Source organism: Hyperolius riggenbachi, chromosome 5 (assembly GCF_040937935.1).
Source record: "Hyperolius riggenbachi isolate aHypRig1 chromosome 5, aHypRig1.pri, whole genome shotgun sequence".
Lineage (NCBI taxonomy): Eukaryota > Metazoa > Chordata > Amphibia > Anura > Hyperoliidae > Hyperolius > Hyperolius riggenbachi.
In genome coordinates, this window is record NC_090650.1 from 14,227,365 (window position 1) to 14,247,472 (window position 20,108).

The 20,108-nt window shown below is 45.6% G+C and overlaps 1 protein-coding gene across 1 annotated transcript in view; it reads right to left on the reverse strand.

Moving 5' to 3' along the window:
- MEOX2 (mesenchyme homeobox 2) overlaps window positions 1-20,108 on the reverse strand; it is a 168,467-nt gene that overhangs the window by 16,726 nt on the left and 131,633 nt on the right. Inside the window, exon 2 of the mRNA XM_068235104.1 lies at window positions 12,388-12,560. Coding sequence (XP_068091205.1) covers window positions 12,388-12,560 — 173 coding nt within the window. The remainder of the gene's footprint in view (window positions 1-12,387; window positions 12,561-20,108) is intronic.

A 20,108-nucleotide genomic window follows, 5' to 3' on the forward strand; every position in this document is an offset into this window, starting at 1 on the left:
AAACTGCAGCCATTCTTAGACTGTTAATCGCAGGGTTCTCAAACTTGCCACAGTTGGTCACTGGATGAATGAGATTAAGATTCAAGAAAGTGGGTGGAGCCTACAACAGCCAATCAAAATTCACCTATTGATTTTCAAGGGGAATATTTAAACTGCTGCTATTCTTACACTTTTAATGGCAGAGGCTTCAAACTTGCTACAGTCGGTCATTGGGTGACTGGGGTCAAAGTTCACTAAAGGGGCGGGGCCACATACAGCCAATCAGATTTCCTTAGTGGATAAACTGCTTCCATTCACACATTTTTGATGCCTAGAACCTGACAGCTCACAAACTTGGTCATTGAGTGACTGTGTGTCAAGGTTACAAAAAGTGGGCGGAGCCACAACAACTTTTACTGGGAAAATCTAAACGGCAGCCATTCTTACACCGTTAATGGCAGGGTTCTCAAACTTTGCACAGTTGGTCATTGGGTCACAGATTAAGATTTTGGAAGGTGGGTGGAGCCTACAACAGCCAATAAAAATTCCCCTTTTGATTTTCAAAGGGAATATTTCATCTGCTACCATTCTCTTATACTGGTAAAAGCAGATGCCTCAAACCTGGTACAGTTGGTCACTGGGTGACTAGGGTCCAAATTCAGGAAGGGGGCGGAGCCACAAACAGCCAGATTTGTTTATTTTTTAATGGGAATATACAAAGTATTGATACCAAGGATCCCAAAGCTGATAAACTTGATAATTGAGTGACTGTATGTCAAGGTTAGAAAAAGTGGGCGGTGCCAACAACTTCATTTTTTACATTGCAGGGTTCCCAAACTTTACACAATTGGCCACTGGGTGACTGGGATGAATATTCTGAAATGTGGGTAGAGCCTACAACAGCCAATCAAAATGTACCTATTAATTTTCAAGGGGAATATTCACATTGCTACCATTCTTACACTGTTAGTGGCAGAGGCCTCAAACCTGATACAGTCAGTCATTGGGTGACTGGGATCCAAATTCACTAAAGGGGTGGAGCCACAAACAGCCAATCAGATTTGTTAGATTGATTTCAGCCATTCTGTTATTGCCAGGGTTCTCAAACATGACACAGTTGGCCACTGGGTGACTGTGACTAATATTCAGAAAAGTGGGTGGAGCCTACAGCAGCCAATCAAAATTCACCTTTTGAATTTCAAGGGTAATATTTACTTTGCTGCCATTCATGCACTCTTAATGGCAGAGGCCTAACATCTGCTACAGTCAGTCACTGGGAGACTGAAATTTAAATTCTGAAGGGAGCGGGCCAAAAACAGCCAATCAGATTTGTTTAATTTCAATGGTAAAATGCAACTTATTGATGCCAAAGACCCCAAAGCTCATAAACTTGGTCATTAAGTGACTGTATGTCAAAATTAGAAATAGTGGGCAGAGCCAAAAACAACTAACTTTTTACATGGGGAAATGTAAACTGCAGCTTTTCTTACACTGTTAATTGCAGGGTTCTCAAACTTCACACAGTTGGTCACTGGGTGACTAGGATTAATATTCGGAAAAGTAGGTGGAGCCTACAAGAGCCAATCAAAATTCACCTATTGATTTTCAAGGGGAATATTGAAACTGCAGCCATTCTCACACTGTTAATAGCAGAGGCCTCAAACCTGCTACAGTCAGTCGTTAAGTGTTTGGGGTTCAAATTCAGTAAAGGGGCGGAGCCAAAAACAGCCAGATTTCTTTGCTGGATAAACTGCTTCCATTAGCACAATTTTGATGCCAGGAACCCAAAAGCTCACAAACTTGGTCATTGAGTAGTGACTGTGTGTCAAGGTTACAAAAAGTGGGTGGAGTTAAAAACAGATTTTTCTGGGAAATTGTAAACTGCAGCCCTTCTTCACTGTTAATGGCAGGGTTCTCAAACTTAGCATAGCTGGTTACTGGGTGACTGGGATTAATAATCAAAAAAGTGGGTGGAGCCTAAAAATGCCAATCAAAAATCACATGTCGCTTTTCAAGGAGAATATTAAAATTGCTGCCATTCTTGCACTGTTAATGGCACAAGCCTCAAACCTGGTACAGTTGGTCATTGGGTCACTGAGGTTCAAATTCAGAATAGGGGACAGAGCCACAAACAGTTAATCAGATTTGTTTCATTTCATGGGAAAATACAAATTATTGATGCCAAGGACCCCAAAACTCACAAACTTGGGCATTGAGTAGTGACTTTGTGTCAAGGTTACAAAAAGTGGGCGGAGCCAAAAACACATTTCACTGGGAAAGTGTAAACTGCAGCCCTTCTTACACTATTTATTTCAGGGTTCCCAATCTTTGCCCAGATGGTCACTGAGTGACTGAGATATTCAGGGAAGTGGGTGGAGCCTATAATAGCCAATCAAAATTCACCTGTTGATTTTCAAGTGGAATATTTAAATTGCTGCCATTTTTACACTGTTAATAGCAGATGCCTCAAACCTGCTACAGTTGGTCATTGGGTGACTGGGGTTCAAATGCTGGAGAGGGGTGGAGCCACAAACAGCCTATCTGATTTAATTTCTATGGAAATATACAAATTATTGATGCCAAGGACTCCAAAGCTCACAAACTTGGTCATTGAGTGTTTGTGTGTTAGGGTTAGAAAGTGGGCGGAGCCAACACCAGTCAAATACATACCCGGGCAACGCCGGGTCATCACTGGGTGGAGACAAATACATATTTCACTGGGAAAATGTACACTGCAGCCATTCTGTTAATGGCAGGGTTTTTAAACTTTGCACAGTTGGTCACTGGGTGACTGGGATTAATATTCAGAAAAGTGGGTGGAGCCTACAAAAGTAAATCAAACTTCACCTGTTCCTTTTCAAGGGGAATATTTAATTGCTACCATTCTTGAACTGTTAATGGCACAGGTCTCAAACCTGGTACAGTTGGTTATTGGGTGACTGGGGTTCAAATTCAGAAAAGGGAGTGGAGCCACACACACTCAATCAGATTTGTTTCATTTCAATGCAGATTATTGATACCAAAGACCGCAAAGCTCACAAACTTGGTCAGTGAGTAATTGCGTGTTAGGGTTAGAAAAAATAGGCAGAGCCAACACCAGCCAAATACATACCCGGGCAACGCCGGGCAATTAGCTAGTAGGGGGATAAAAGGAACCAAAAAGCGCTACTACTAAAAAAAAGCAAAGCTTGGTGTAATTCTCTTTCTTAAAACAGATGGAAATCTGCAATAATTCAGCTATAAGTGAACATTTGTGGTTACCCACAATGCACTGCTACTAAATATGCAAATTACCCCTCTTCACCCTTAGTAAGCCAAGCAAGCATCCAGAACCACTGGTGTATAGCAAGTCTATAGCTTTAAATTTTACACTGTCATATCAAACCCACATGTGACAGCCTATTTTGGACTTTTGGTCCTCATCACCAGTACATAGCAGGGATTGATAAGGCTGTATGAGATAGGGCTTGGACCAGTACAACAGAGTAATCAAGCAGCTCAGGGTGACCCAAACTACTAAGAATGTATAGGGGGATAAAAGGGACCAAAAAGCCCTCCTACTAAAAAAAAGCAAAGCTTGGTGTAATTTGCCTTCTTAAAACAGAAGCAAATCTGCAATAATTCAGCTATAAGTGAACATTTGTGGTTACCCACAATGCACTGCTACTGAATATGCAAATTATCCCTCTTCACCCTTGTTTGATTTGGCACTACATTTTCTTCTTACTTGGACCAGCCCCTTCTTCTTGCTCGGACCGGCCCTGGGGGCAGGGCACTACTTCTTCTTCTTGCTTGAAGGTTGAGGCACTTACTCTATTATATATATAGATAGTGTGTGTGTGTGTGTGTGTGTGTGTGTGTGTGTGTGTGTGTGTGTGTGTGTGTGTGTGTGTGTGTGTGTGTGTGTGTGTGTGTGTGTGTGTGTGTGTGTGTGTGTGTGTGTGTGTGTGTGTGTGTGTGTGTGTGTGTGTGTGAAGGGGGGGGGGGGGTTACAGGGCTGGGGGAAGGGTGGAGGGCAGGTTTCAAGTTTAAAATGGTTAGCTGGGATGTGTTGAAGTATTTATTTGAGTCAACCTGTAACTTTTTTGGCACTAAAAATTTAACCTTCTTGCCGCTAATCAAGGCCTTTACCACAGCCACCTATGGCGGAGCCATTTTTATCGGTGCTTGTCCTTAGTGCTGCTCATCCAGATTCCGGATATCCAGGTAACCCGGATGTCCAAACTTTTTGTCAGCTATCAGGCCGGATTCGGATTCCGAAAACCTGGACCCAAATTTGGATAGCAATCCGCGGATATTTGGTCGCATACCCGGATATCGGATTCGGATACTGTAACTAAGGAGATGATTTCATTGAGCCAATCAGAGGGCTCCCAGCAGAAGCCCTAGCAACCAATCACAGAAGGGAACCCTGACCAGCCCTACCTGACCTCTTTGAGTCAATCAGAGGGCTCCTAGCCTAAGCCCTGGCACCCAATCACAGAAGGGAACCCTGGCCAGCCCCGACCCCCCCCCCCTCCCCTGTATTATAAGGAGGGCTGCCATGATGAGAAATCTCATCCTTGCTTGTGAATGCTCACTGAGAGACATGCTCCAGTGCTGCTGGCCTAGCAAGTGCTGTACACAGTGATAAACCTAAAGCTGTTCAGTGATTAACCCCTTCACTATCACTACACTATTGTTATATTGTTAATTAGGTAGCAACTAGCTTGATTTCATTCAGTGAGTGACAGTCAGAGTGTGTGCTGCAGGCCTGCTGCAGCTGCTATGTGTCTGTGTGTGTGCTGTGCACAGACCAGGCCAGCTGCTGCCTGCTGGCCAGCTAGCCTTAGCTACAGTATAGGTTAGATTAGGGAATAGGATTACTGTGTTATTGTGTAGTTAGTACTGTAGTACTGCAGTCAGTGCTAGTAGTTGTTAGAGTAGTAGTACTACTGTGTTAGCTTACTACAGAACTGCTGTGCTGTGAGCAGTTCCAGTGTGACAGTTAGTGTGCACTAGTGTCTTCTCCTCTGCTGTCTGACTGTCACTCGGCACTTGCCACTTTGCATTTGGCACTTTGTACTTGGCACTTTGCATGTGGCACTTTGCACTTGGCACATGGAACTTTACACTTGGCACGTAGGACTTGGCACTTTTCACGTGGCACTTTGCAGGTGGCATGTGGCACGTGTCATGTGCAAAGTGCCACGTGCAAAGTGCCACGTGCCAAGTGCCAAGTGCAAAGTGCCACGTGCAAAGTGCCACATGCAAAGTGCCACGTGTCAAGTGCAAAGTGCCACGTGCAAAGTGCCAAGTTCAAAGTGCCACGTGCCAAGTGCAAAGTGCCACATGCCAAGTGCAAAGTGCCACGTGCCAAGTGCAAAGTGCCACGTGCCAAGTGCAAAGTGCCAAGTGCCAAGTGCAAAGTGTCACGTGCCACTGCCACGTCCGGCATGCTCCTGGCAAACGTTACACTTGCTGCTGCTGCATTGCCCTACTCCTGCTGCCTGTGCTGCTCACACCGCCAGGGTGCCACAGGCCAGAGGAGGAGGAGGAGGGCTGTGGTGATACCACCTATATTTAACCCAAAACACAAGTGCCGCATAATTTTTTGGAGGTGTCTGGGCTGAAAACTGCCATGTCCCAGATGTGCAGGTGGACTTTGGATACAATGTGGGCACGACCGCTGTCTGGAACCTAGTCCTGATGTTAATTGACAGCCATTTGGGGGGGGGGGGGGGGGGATTTTAGGTCCCCACATCATCAATTAGTGTTTGCCTTTTAAAAAAAATGATGCTACATGCCTCATTTACCCTAAAACGTTTTAAAAGCAATTCAAAGGCCACTTCCGGTTTTGCAATCCGGATATCCGAATCCGCCACGATACCCCGGATACTGAGGTCGGATATCCGATTCGGTTCAGAAAAGTTTGAATTCGGATATCCGACCCGGATCAGATATCTGGGTATCCGGATCCGAATCGGATCCGGTTTTTGAAAAGGGGTATCCGAGCTGCACTGCTCGTCCTGGGCAATTTTTATCTGCTCCGAGCTGGTCAACCCCCATGCCCCTGGCAGTTGAATGTTTTCCAAATGGATCTCTAACTCATGCGACTTTTCTAAGGGTAATTTTTATGAAACGGCCATGGCCGGACCTCCCATAATGCAGCCTAGAACCCCTGCATCATGGCAGGAATCGGGGTGCAGGCTTGGGGAACAGGGTGCACGGAAGAAGTGGGGAGGGGGGCTGACATCATTCCTCCCTCCCTCTCCATGGGCCCCCTCCTCCCCCCCCCCCCCTGCAGAGTGGCACACATCGGTGCGGTTTGTAATTAACTCACCTGCTCGCTCGCTCCATGCGACGCAACCGCTCCAGCAGCCGGCTCCTCTCTACTTCCTGTTCCCCTGCATGTCACATGATTACACGCATCATACAGAGATTGGATGGCCAGAGAGGAGGCAGCTGCCAGAGCAGACGCATTGCATGGAGTGAGCGAGCAGGTGAGTTAATTACAAACCGCACCGCTGCGTGCCACTCTGCAGGGGGGGCAGGAGAGAGGCCCATGGAGAGGGAGGAATGATGTCAGCTCTCCTGCCTGCAGCTATACTGGGGGCACCTATGCTTGGCTAGCAATACTGGGGGCACCTATTCTTGGCTACTTATACTAGTGGCATCTATACTTGGCTACTTATACTGGGGGCACCTATACCTGGGCTGGCTACCTATACTGGGGGCACCTATACCTGGCTACTTATACTGGGGGCACCTATACCTGGGCTGGCTACCTATACTGGGGGCACCTATGCTTGACTACTTATACTAGTGGCATCTATACTTGGCTACTTATACTGAGGGCACCTATACCTGGGCTGGCTACCTATACTGGAAGCCCCTATACCTGGCTACCTATACAGGGGGCACCTACTGTATTCCTTGCTTCCTATACTGGAGGCACCTATACCTGACTACCTATACTGGGGGCACCTATAACTGGCTTCCTATACTGTGTGTACCTCTACCTGATTACCTATACCAAGGGCTCCTATACCTGGCTACCTATACTGGGGGCACCTATACCTAGCTACCTATACTAGGGGGAACCTATATCTGGCTACCTATACTGGGGACACCTATACCTGGCTACCTATACTCGGGGCACCTATACCTGGCTACCTATACTGGGGGCTCCTATACCTGGCTACCTATACTGGGGGCACCTATACCTAGCTACCTATACTAGGGGGAACCTATACCTAGCTACCTATACAGGGGGCACTTATACCTAGCTATCTATACAGGGGGCACCTACTGTATTCCTTGCTTCCTATACTGGAGGCACCTATACCTGACTACCTATACTGAGGCCACCTATAACTGGTTTCCCATACAGGAGACAACTACTGTATACCTTGCTTTCTATACTGGGGGCACCTATACCTAGCTACCTACCTACCTATACTGAGGGTGATTTTTTAATCTTGCCACACTGCAGTTATAATTCGCAGTGCAAATTGTCAGGTGCCGTGCGATCTTTTCACTGACCGGGGAGAGCGCATCCTCACCAGCTTGCTTCAGGCAGCAAAAAGTGTATAACCGGCCCTGGAAACGGCTGCATTCACAGTATTTCTGAGCAGTAGCCAAGTCCCTATATACTTTTTACTCTTAATGAAACTTCAGGGGGAAGGGACCAGCACTGTAATACTTACTTTTTAATCGACCTGCCTCGACTCCGAGTTTATATATATTTATTGAATTCTATGGCATATTACAGGGAGATCAGAAGAGCATGAAAAGCTAGACGCAGTATAGAGTTTCCTGGCTGGTAAACTGATAAGCTTGTGCTAAAGAGACTACTCTGCAGTCAGTATAATATTCCAGGAAGATACTATTCCTCTTCCCAGAGCGGGGGGGGGGGGAGGGGGGGAGGTTGCAGAGCTCAGTAGCCAGATAGTTGCTTCCATATCAACAGCAGGGAAGTAAAAAACCAATATGTTTAATATGGATCCCCCGTCGGATCTGTTAACAATTAAGTCTTGAAATGTGACTTATTTTCGGCCGCACTGTAATGGTCTAAGCTTGCACAGCTGGTATGTCGGGAGGCGTGGCCACTGTCATCCGCACAGATATACAGCCAAAAAAAACACAGATATATTGTATGGAAGAACGCACCATAGATATAAATTAAACGTCGGGATTGGAAACACTCGCTTTCTTCACTTCGGATGGCTCGGGGAAACTCCCCGTTTCTTTGGCACCTGGCATACGCGTTTCGCTAATAAATTGCTCGAGGTTTGCTTAAAGGATGGCTCATCTGCTCTGCATTTGTGGCTAATACCTTGCACATTTATTTCAGTGTGTTTGGTGCATTGGTGGCCATGATGACGCTACGGCAGAATGGTCACATCTTAAAGTGAAATTCTGCTAACCTTACGCTGCATTCAGACAGTTGGCTAAACTGGGCGTGTGCCGTGTGGTTCAGCCATTGATCTACGGAGAACCGAGCGCCATGCAGTTATTGTGGAATGCATCCAAAAGGCAGCATATGTAATGACATGTGTGTTAGGATGCAATCACGGTGCATTGCCGTGTAGCTATCACCAGTGATGCTCGGATACTCCCGATCACGAATTTGAGTACGACCGGCCACGGCAGTATCGAAATCCGGATACGCCGTGATCGTGATCCGGATTTGATGCTCAAATCTGAATCTGACTCGGACTTTAGCCATGATTACATGTAGAAATCCGGATTTGACTTTGACGTTAAGAGCAAAGCCCCCATATATGCTGCAATCACCAAACTTGCATGGATTGGATTATAAAGGTGAGAAGTGGCTACAACCTTAAAAAAAAAAAATTCAAAACGAAATTTTCATTTTTGAGAAAATTGATTTTAAAGTTTCAAATGAAAAAAGTATTCGTGATTCAAAACCCGCCAAAACCCGCTGACTTTAGCAGTTAATAGCAAAGCCCCCTTACATGCTAGAAACACCAAATTTGCAGGATATGTTAAAGTGGACCCAATTTAAAAATACAAGATTTCAGAAATAAAATCTATTTTCTAAATTATAATAATAAATAGCAGCCTTTTTTCAGCTGCATGATGACAAATATAAAATACTAGCTGATGGCCCGGCGTTGCCCGGGTATGTATTTGGCTGGTGTTGGCTCCACATAGTTTTTCTAACCCTAACACACAATTACTCAATAACCAAGTTTGTAAGCTTTGGGGTCTTTGGCATCAATAATTTGCATTGAAATTAAAACATCTGATTGGCTGTTTGTGGCTTCACCCCCTTTTTTGAATTTGAACCCCAGTCACCCAATTACCAACTGTACCAGGTTTGAGGCCTGTGCCATTAACAGTGCAAGAATGGCAGCAAATTAAATATTCCCCTTGAAAGACAACAGGTGAAGTTTGATTCACTTTTGTAGGCTCCACCCACTTCCCTGAATATTAATCCCAGTCACCCAGTGACCAACTGTGCAAAGTTTGAGAACCCTGCCATTAACAGTGTAAGAATGGCTGCAGTTTACATTTTCCCAGGGAAATTTGTATTTGTCTCCACCCACTGATGACCCGGCATTGCTCGTTTATGTATTTGACTGGTGTTGGCTCCACCCACTTTTTTAACCCTAACGCACAAGCACTCATTGACCAAGTTTGTGAGCTTTGGGGTCCTTGGCATCAATAATTTGTATATTTCCATAGAAATTAAACAAATCAGATTGGCTGTTTGTGGCTTCACCCCCTCTCCAGCATTTTAACCCCGGTCACCCAATGACCAACTGTAGCAGGTTTGAAGCATCTGCTATTAACAGTGTAAAAATGGCAGCAATTTAAATATTCCATTTGAAAATCAACAGGTGAATTTTGATTGGCTGTCATAGGTTCCATCCACTTCCCTGAATATTAATCTCAGTCACCCAGTGACCATCTGGGCAATGTTTGGGAACCCAGCCATAAATAGTGTAAAAAGGGCTGCAGTTTACATTTTCCCAGTAAAATTTGTTTTTGGCTCCGCCCACTGTTTGTAACCTGGACATACAGTCACTCAATGACCAATTTTCTGAGCTTTGGGGTTCTTGGCATCAATAATTTGTATTTTCCCATGAATTGATACAAATCTGATTCACTGTTTGTGGCTCTGTCCCCTTTTCTGAATTTGAACCCCAGTGACCAAATTACCAACTGTATCAGGTTTGAGGTTTGTGCCATTAACAGTGCAAGAATGGCAGCAATTTTAATATTCTCCTTGAAAAGCGACATGTGATTTTTGATTGGCATTTTAGGCTCCACCCACTTTTCTGAATATTAATCTCAATCACCCAGTAACCAGCTGTGCAAAGTTTGAGAACACTGCCATTAACAGTGAAGAAAGGCTGCAGTTTACAATTTCCCAGAAAAATCTGTTTCCAACTCCACCCACTTTTTGTAACCTTGACACACAGTCACTGAATGACCAAGTTTGTGAGCTTTTGGGTTCCTGGCATCAAAATTGTGTGACTGGAAGCAGTTTATCCAGCAAAGAAATCTTGCTGTTTTTGGCTCCACCTCTTTACTGAATTTGAACCCCAGACACTTAACGACTGCCTGTAGCAGGTTTGAGGCCTCTGCCATTAACAGTGTAAGAATGGCTGCAGTTTCAATATTCCCCTTGAAAATCAATAGGTGAATTTTGATTGGCTGTTGTAGGCTCCACCTACTTTTCTGAATATTAATCCTAGTCATCACCCAGTGACCAACTGTGTCATGTTTGAGAACCCTGCCATTAACAGTGTAAGAAAAGCTGAAGTTTACATTTTCCAATGTAAAAAGTTTATTGTTTTTGGCTCCGCCCACTATTTCTAATCTTGACATACAGTCACTTAATGACCAAGATTATGAGCTTTAGGGTCCTTGACATCAAAAATGTGTGAATGGAAGCAGTTTATCCACCAAGGAAATCTGATTGGCTGTAGGTGGCCCCGCCCCTTTAGTGAATTTGGACCCCAGTCACCCAATGAGCAACTGTAGCAAGTTTGAAGCCTCTGCCATTAACAGTGTAAGAATGGCAGCAATTTAAATATTCCCCTTGAAAATCAATAGGGGAATTTTGATTGGCTGTTGTAGGCTCCACTCACTTTCTCGAATCTTAATCACATTCACCCAGTGACCAACTGTGGCAAGTTTGAGAACCCTGCGATTAACAGTCTAAGAATGGCTACAGTTTACATTTTCCCATTTAAAATGAATGGCTGAAATTTGATTGGCTGTGTTATGCTCCTCCCACTTTTCCTGGATTCGTAACCTCGGTCACCAAGAGACCAACTGTGCCAAATGTGGGGACTCTGGCTTTTATTACTATGAGAATGGCAGCCTTTTACATTTTTTCCATTGACTTGAATGGGTGAAATCTGATTTGCTGTTTGTAGCTCCGCCCATGTGTGCAGGGGGGCCGCGAGACCCCCAGAACATATCATCCCAGGTAATAAGGGATCTGTATACCAAGTTTGGTTCAAATCGGTCAAGCCGTTTTCGAGTGATCGCGGCACACACATGCACGCACGCACGCGCGCACGCACGCACGCACGCACGCACGCACACACACACACACACACACACACACACACATCCGATTTTATATATATAGATTTTACATTTATTGGAGGAAGCCCTCCCTTCCTTTCATATTGCCGGGACAGAGTCCGGCAAACTGGTGGAGTAGATGGTGTCTGGCAAAGGAGGAATTGCTAATGGCTGCCACCTGTATAACACTAGTTATGAAAAGAGAAGGGTGAAAAGCATGCACTGAAATGCTCATAGGCTTGAAGGAGTGTTTATTTATCTTTGTATGTGTCAGAGTGGTGCAACTAAATATTTTGAATTAAAAAAATGTTTGGTTCTGCTCCGCTTTAAGAAGAACAGTGGGAACAAGAGGGGAAAAAAAAGCATACATTTAAATGCGGTAATTGACACTTAATGACAGACCTTATAATTTTTGAGAAAATGTTAAAGTTTCAAAGGAAAAAAAGTATACATGTAAATAGGTACACTGCAGGGCCACTAAATAGCGGTGGAAATTAGGATTTAAAGATCGAAAAAGTGATAATTATGCAATCCTAGTGATCAGGTGATTTAGAGCCAATCAAAATTGCTCCCCATTCATTTCAGAAGGGGTCAGCTGTCAAGGTACACAAGAATGGTGGAGTAAAAATCTACAATGTGTCAGAAAGCATTCAAAGCCAGGACGTAGATTTTAATATGCATGGTCCTGAAGGGGTTAAGGCGTCACAGAACATGTTGGCGCTTTATAACTCAATGATAATAATTAATTAAAAAGTAAAATCACTGTTTGTTTCATCCACAGACCACTTGCCATAATGAAAGTCTAAAATGTAAAGAGAAAACAAGGAGAAAAGGCATAATGCACCTTCTGGGTAATACCTGTCTTTCCGTGAGATCCAGGTTCACCGCGATTTCATACCGCCTCAGCCTGGTCAGGTAGTTGTGATGTGCGAACTCCGCCTCCAGCTCGCGGATCTGCTCTTTCGTGAAGGCCGTCCTCTCTTTCCGAGGTTTACTGTTGACGTCAGACTTGTAGCCGCCCTCCTGGGAATCTGTCAAACGAGAGAAAATCGTTTGTGTTTTCTTGCAAAATATATATTTCAAATCAAAGATGGAGGATATGTTGAGGGCTGTCTTATTTTTATTTATTTATTTATTTCGCTCTTGACTTGAGTTAGAATATTTTTTGTGTGGAATACTTATCATGGCTGATATCCAAAGAAAATATTAAAACAATCATCCATTGCTTCTTAAAGGGATACTGTAGGGGGGTCAGGGGAAAATGAGCTGAACTTACCCGGGGCTTCTAATGGTCCCCCGCAGACACCCTGTGTTGGCGCAGCCACTCACCGATGCTCCGCCCCCGCCTCCGGTTCACTTCTGGAATTTCAGACTTTAAAGTCAGAAAACCACTGCGCCTGCGTTGCCGTGTCCTCGCTTCCCCTGATGTCACCAGGAGCGCACGGCGCAGGCACACACCATACTGGGCCTGCGCTGTGCGCTCTTGATGACATCAGCGGGATCGAGGACACGGCAACGCAGACGCAGTGGTTTTCAGACTTTAAAGTCTGAAATTTTAGAAGTGACCCGGAGGCGGGGCCGGAGCATTGGGGAGTGGCTGCGCCAACAAAGGATGTCTGCGGGGGACCGTTAGAAGCCCCGGGTAAGTTCAACTCATTTTCCCCTGACCCCCCTACAGTATCCCTTTAATTTAAAGTGGACCTGCACTGTAAAACGTTTGCATTGGACGTGTGAGATAGACATGTATGTACAGTGTCATTCCCACATATAACTACACTGTGTTCCTTTTCTTTTTCTTCCTGAATGAGTTAAACATTCAGGTATGCAAGTGACTGTTTCTCTTTGGTCGGACTATTGTGTAATCCTTACTGGTAGGGAACTATAGGAATACAATTCTTGCCTGTAGATAAATAAACAAAAAGTTTAAAAAAAAGTTCATAGTTTGGGACTTTGAATGCTGTCAGACTGTGTGAAAGACATTGCTATCCAGCTAATACAGTAAAACATTTATCCTGTTTTTAGCTTTTAAACAGAAAATAAAATTGATTTTTTTTTTATATCATGTTTAGGAGTAGGAAACTAGATATAATTGTTTTATCTTATTTTTTTCAGTCCAGGTTCCCTTTAACCACTTGATGACCCACCCTTTACCCCCCCCTTAAGGACCAGCGTGGTTATTAGTGATCTGTGCTGGGTGGGCTCTACAGCCCCCAGCACAGATCAGGTTGCAGGCAGAGAGATCAGATTGCCCCCCTTTTTTCCCCCCTATGGGGATGATGTGCAGGGGGGGTCTGATCTCTTCTGCCTGCGTGTGGCTGGCGGGGGGGGGGCACCTCAAAGCCCCCCTCCGCGGCGAAATTCCCCCCTCCCTCTCCTACCTGTCCCCTCCCCGGTGATCCGGGCTGCACAGGACGCTATCCGTCCTGTGCAGCCAGTGACAGGACGTCCCCTGTCACATGGCGGCGATCCCCGGCCGCTGATACAAATGTAAACAAAGCGGATTATTTCCGCTTGTGTTTGCATTTAGCCTGCGAGCCGCCATCGGCGGCCCGCAGGCTATTCACGGAGCCCCCCGCCGTGATTTGACAGGAAGCAGCCGCTCACGCGAGCGGCTGCTTCCTGATTAATCAGCCTGCAGCTGGCGACGCAGTACTGCGTCGCTGGTCCTGCAGCTGCCACTTTGCCGACGCACGGTATAAGCGTGCGGTCGGCAAGTGGTTAAAGCAGTGTTCCCCTAAAGGTGTCCTCAAGGCCCACCAACAGTGCATTTTTTTGTGGAAATCCACAGAGGTAGTTAATCAGCTCTACTGCAACACTAATTACCCCTCCTGTGCATGTTTGTGGTTTCCTGCAAAACATGTACTGTTAGTGGGCCTTGAGAACAGGGTTGGGGAACTCTGCTTTAACCACTTGCCGACCGCCTACTTCATATTGGCGGCGGCAAAGTGGCAGCCCCAGGACCACGTAACGCAGATTGGCGTCAGGTCCTGGGGCACTCTCTGGCCGGGGATCGCGCGCTGGGATGCGCGCGCATCAACCGGCAATAGGCTCCGCCCACCCGCGACGTCAACCCGCCGGCCAATCGGAAGCGCCGGCGGGTTGTTAACCCGACGATCGCCGGATAGGAAGCGTATAATACGCTTTGTAATGTTTACAAAGTGTATTATACAGGCTGCCTCCTGCCCTGGTGGTCCCAGTGTCCGAGGGACCACCAGGGCAGGCTGCAGCCACCCTAGTCTGCACCCAAACACACTGATCTGCCCCCCCCTGCCCCCTGATCGCCCACAGTACCCCTCAGACCCCCCCCTGCCCACCCCCCAGACCACCATTTGCACACAATCACCCCCCTAATCACCCATCAATCACTCCCTGTCACTATCTGTCAACGCTATTTTTTTTGTTAGTCCCTAAACTGCCCCCTGCTCCCTCCTGATCACCCCCCCACCCCTCAGATTCTCCCCAGACCCCCCCAGACCCTCCCCCCCCCTGTGTACTGTATGCATCTATCCCCCCTGATCAACTGTCAATCACCTGTCAATCACCCGTCAATCACCCCCTGTCACTGCCACCCATCAATCAGCCCCTAACCTGCCCCTTGCGGGCAATCTGATCACCCACCCACACCAATAGATCGCCCGCAGATCCGACATCAGATCACCTCCCAAATCCATCGTTTACATCTATTCTCTCCTCTAAACACCCACTAATTACCCATCAATCACCCATCAATCACCCCCTATCACCACCTGTCACTGTTACGCATCAGATTAGACCCTTGCGGGCACCCAATCGCCCGCCCACACACTCAGATTGCCCTCAACCCCCCCCCCCCCCTTATCGATTCGCCAGTGCATTATTTACATCCGTTCTTCCCTGTAATAACCCACTGATCACCTGTCAATCACCCCCTGTCACTGCCACCCATCAATCACCCCCTGTCACTGCCACCCATCAATCAGCCCCTAACCTGCCCCTTGCGGGCAATCTGATCATCCACCCACACCAATAGATCGCCCGCAGATCCGACATCAGATCACCTCCCAAATCCATCGTTTACATCTATTCTCTCCTCTAAACACCCACTAATTACCCATCAATCACCCATCAATCACCCCCTATCACCACCTGTCACTGTTACCCATCAGATTAGACCCTTGCGGGCACCCAATCGCCCGCCCACACGCTCAGATTGCCCTCAAACCCCCCCTTATCGATTCGCCAGTGCATTATTTACATCCGTTCTTCCCTGTAATAACCCACTGATCACCTGTCAATCACCCCCTGTCACTGCCACCCATCAATCACCCCCTGTCACTGCCACCCATCAATCAGCCCCTAACCTGCCCCTTGCGGGCAATCTGATCACCCACCCACACCAATAGATCGCCCGCAGATCCGACATCAGATCACCTCCCAAGCGCAGTGTTTACATCTATTCTCTCCTCTAAACACCCACTAATTACCCATCAATCACCCCCTATCACCACCTGTCACTGTTACCCATCAGATTAGACCCTAATCTGCCCCTTGCGGGCACCCAATCACCCGCCCACACGCTCAGATTGCCCTCAGACCCCCCCCTTATCAATTCGCCAGTGCAATATTTACATCTGTTATTCCCTGTAATAACCCACTGATCACCTGTCAATCACCCATCAATCACCCCCTGTCACTGCCACCCATCAATCACCCCCTGTCACTGCCACCCATCAATCAGCCCCTAACCTGCCCCTTGCGGGCAATCTGATCACCCACCCACACCAATAGATCGCCCGCAGATCCGACATCCGATCACCTCCCAAGTGCAGTGTTTACATCTCTTCTCTCCTCTAAACACCCACTAATTACCCATCAATCACCCCCTATCACCACCTGTCACTGTTACCCATCAGATTAGACCCTAATCTGCCCCTTGCGGGCACCCAATCACCCGCCCACACCTCAGAACGCCCTCAGACCCCAGCCCTGATCACCTCGCTAGTGCATTGCTTGCATCTATTTCCCCCCTCTAATCACACCTTGAGACACCCATCAATCACCTCCTGTCACCCCCTAGCACACCTACCCATCAGATCAGGCCCTAATTTGCCCCGTGTGGGCTCCTGATCACTCGGCCAAACCCTCAGATCCCCCTCAGACCCCCTTCCGATCACCTCCCCAGTGCATTGATTGCATCTATTTTCCCCTCTAACCGCCCCCTGAGACACCCATCAATCACCTCCTGTCACCCCCCTAGCACTCCTATCCATCAGATCAGGCCCAATACATCCTGTCATCTAAGAGGCCACCCTGCTTATGACCGTTTCCACAAAATTTGCCCCCTCATAGACCACCTGTCATCAAAATTTGCAGATGCTTATACCCCTGAACAGTCATTTTGAGAAATTTGGTTTCCAGACTACTCACAGTTTTGGGCCCGTAAAATGCCAGGGCAGTATAGGAACCCCACAAGTGACCCCATTTTAGAAAGAAGACACCCCAAGGTATTCTGTTAGGTGTATGATGAGTTCATAGAAGATTTTATTTTTTGTCAAAAGTTAGCGGAAATTGGATTTTTATTGTTTTTTTCACAAAGTGTCATTTTTCACTAACTTGTGACAAAAAATAAAATCTTCTATGAACTCACCATACCCCTAACGGAATATCTTGGGGTGTCGTCTTTCTAAAATGGGGTCACTTGTGGGGTTCCTATACTGCCCTGGCATTTTAGGGGCCCTAAACCGTGGGGAGTAGTCTAGAAAACAAATGCCTCAAAATGACCTGTGAATAGGACGTTGGGCCCCTTAGCGCACCTAGGCTGCAAAAAAGTGTCACACATGTAGTATCGCCATACTCAGGAGAAGTAGTATAATGTGTTTTGTGGTGTATTTTTACACATACCCATGCTGGGTGGGAGAAATCTCTCTGTAAATGGACAATTGTGTGTAAAAAAAAATCAAAAATGTGTCATTTACAGAGATATTTCTCCCACCCAGCATGGTTATATGTAAAAATACACCACAAAACACATTATTCTACTTCTTCTGAGTACGGCGATACCACATGTGTGACACTTTTTTGCAGCCTAACTGTGCTAAGGGGCCCAAAGTCCAATGAGTACCTTTAGGATTTCACAGGTCATTTTGAGACATTTGGGTTCAAGACGACTACTCACGGTTTAGGGCCCCTAAAATGCCAGGGCAGTATTGGAACCCCACAAATGACCCCATTCTAGAAAGAAGACACCCCAAGGTATTCCGTTAGGAGTATGGTGAGTTCATAGAAGATTTTATTTTTTGTCACAAGTTAGCGGAAATTGATATGTATTGTTTTTTTTTTCACAAAGTGTCATTTTCCGCTAACTTGTGACAAAAAAAAAAATCTTCTATGAACTCACCATACCCCTAACGGAATACCTTGGGGTGTCTTCATTCTAAAATGGGGTCACTTGTGGGGTTCCTATACTGCCCTGGCATTTTAGGGGCCCTAAACCGTGAGGAGTAGTCTAGAATCCAAATGCCTCAAAATGACCTGTGAATAGGACGTTAGGCCCCTTAGCGCACCTAGGTTGCAAAAAAGTGTCACACATGTGGTATCGCCGTACTCAGGAGAAGTAGTATAATGTGTTTTGTGGTGTATTTTTACACATACCCATGCTGGGTGGGAGAAATCTCTCTGTAAATGGACAATTGTGTGTAAAAAAAATCAAATAATTGTCATTTACAGAGATATTTCTCCCACCTAGCATCTGTATGTGTAAAAATACACCCCAAAACACATTATACTACTTCTCCTGAGCACAGCGGTACCACATGTGTGGCACTTTCTTGCACCCTAAGTGCGCTAAGGGGCCCAAAGTCCAATGAGTACCTTTAGGATTTCACAGGTCATTTTGCGACATTTGGTTTCAAGACTACTCCTCACGGTTTAGGGCCCCTAAAATGCCAGGGCAGTATAGGAACCCCACAAATGACCCCATTTTAGAAAGAAGACACCCCAAGGTATTCCGTTAGGAGTATGGTGAGTTCATAGAAGATTTTATTTTTGTCACAAGTTAGCAGAAAATGACACTTTGTGAAAAAAAACAATTAAAATCAATTTCCGCCAACTTGTGACAAAAAAAAAAAATCTTCTATGAACTCACCATCCTCCTAATGGAATACCTTGGGGTGTCTTCTTTCTAAAATGGGGTAATTTGTGGGATTCCTATACTGTCCTGGCATTTTAGGGGCCCTAAACCGTGAGGAGCAGTCTTGAAACGAAATTTCTCAAAATGACCTGTGAAATCCTAAAGGTACTCATTGGACTTTGGGCCCCTTAGCGCAGTTAGGGTGCAAAAAAGTGCCACACATGTGGTATCGCCGTACTCAGGAGAAGTAGTATAATGTGTTTTGGGGTGTATTTTTCCACATACCCATGCTGAGTGGGAGAAATATCTCTATAAATTGACAATTGTGTGTAAAAAAAATAAAACAATTGTCATTTACGGAGATATTTCTCCCACCCAGCATGGGTATGTGTAAAAATACACCCCAAAACACATTATACTACTTCTCCTGAGTACGGCAATACCACATGTGTGGCACTTTTTTGCAGCCTAACTGCGCTAAGGGGCCCAAAGTCCAATGAGCATCTTTAGGCTTTACATGGGTGCTTACAATTAGGCACCCCCCAAAATGCCAGGACAGTGAACACACCCCACAAATGACCCCATTTTGGAAAGTAGACACTTCAAGGTATTCAGAGAGTAGCATAGTGAGTCCGTGGCAGATTTCATTTTTTTTTGTCGCAAGTTAGAAGAAATGGAAACTTTTTTTTTTTTTTTGTTTTGTTACAAAGTGTCATTTTCCGCTAACTTGTGACAAAAAATCAAATCTTCTATGAACTCACCATGCCTCTCACTGAATACTTTGGGATGTCTTCTTTCCAAAATGGGGTCATTTGGGGGGGATTTGTACTATCCTGGAATTTTAGCCCCTCATGAAACCTGACAGGTGCGCAGAAAAGTCAAAGATGCTTGAAAATGGGAAAATTCACTTTTGGCACCATAGTTTGTAAACGCTATAACTTTTACCCAATCCAATAAATATACACTGAATAGGGTTTTTTTTATCAAAGACATGTAGCAGAATAACTTTCGCGCTCAAATGTATAGGAAATTTTACTTTATTTGAAAAATGTCAGCACAGAAAGTTAAAAAAGTCATTTTTTTGACAAAATTCATGTCTTTTTTGATGAATATAATAAAAAGTAAAACTCGCAGCAGCAATCAAATAGCACCGAAAGAAAGCTGTATTAGTGACAAGAAAAGGAGGTAAAATTCATTTAGGTGGTAGGTTGTATGACTGAGCAATAAACCGTGAAAGCTGCAGTGGTCCGAATGGAAAAAAAGGCTCTGGTCCTTAAGGGGTTTTATGACTGCAGTCCTTAAGTGGTTAAAGGGAACCTCGAGGTGAGAGTTATATGGAGAAGGCCATATTTACTTCCCTCCAACCACTTCAGGTTCTGAGGTTTTTACCCCTTAAAGTTCCTGACAATTTTGACATCTCAGCTGCCTTGCTATTGATACAGCAATAACGTTTATAATACTTATGGCATTG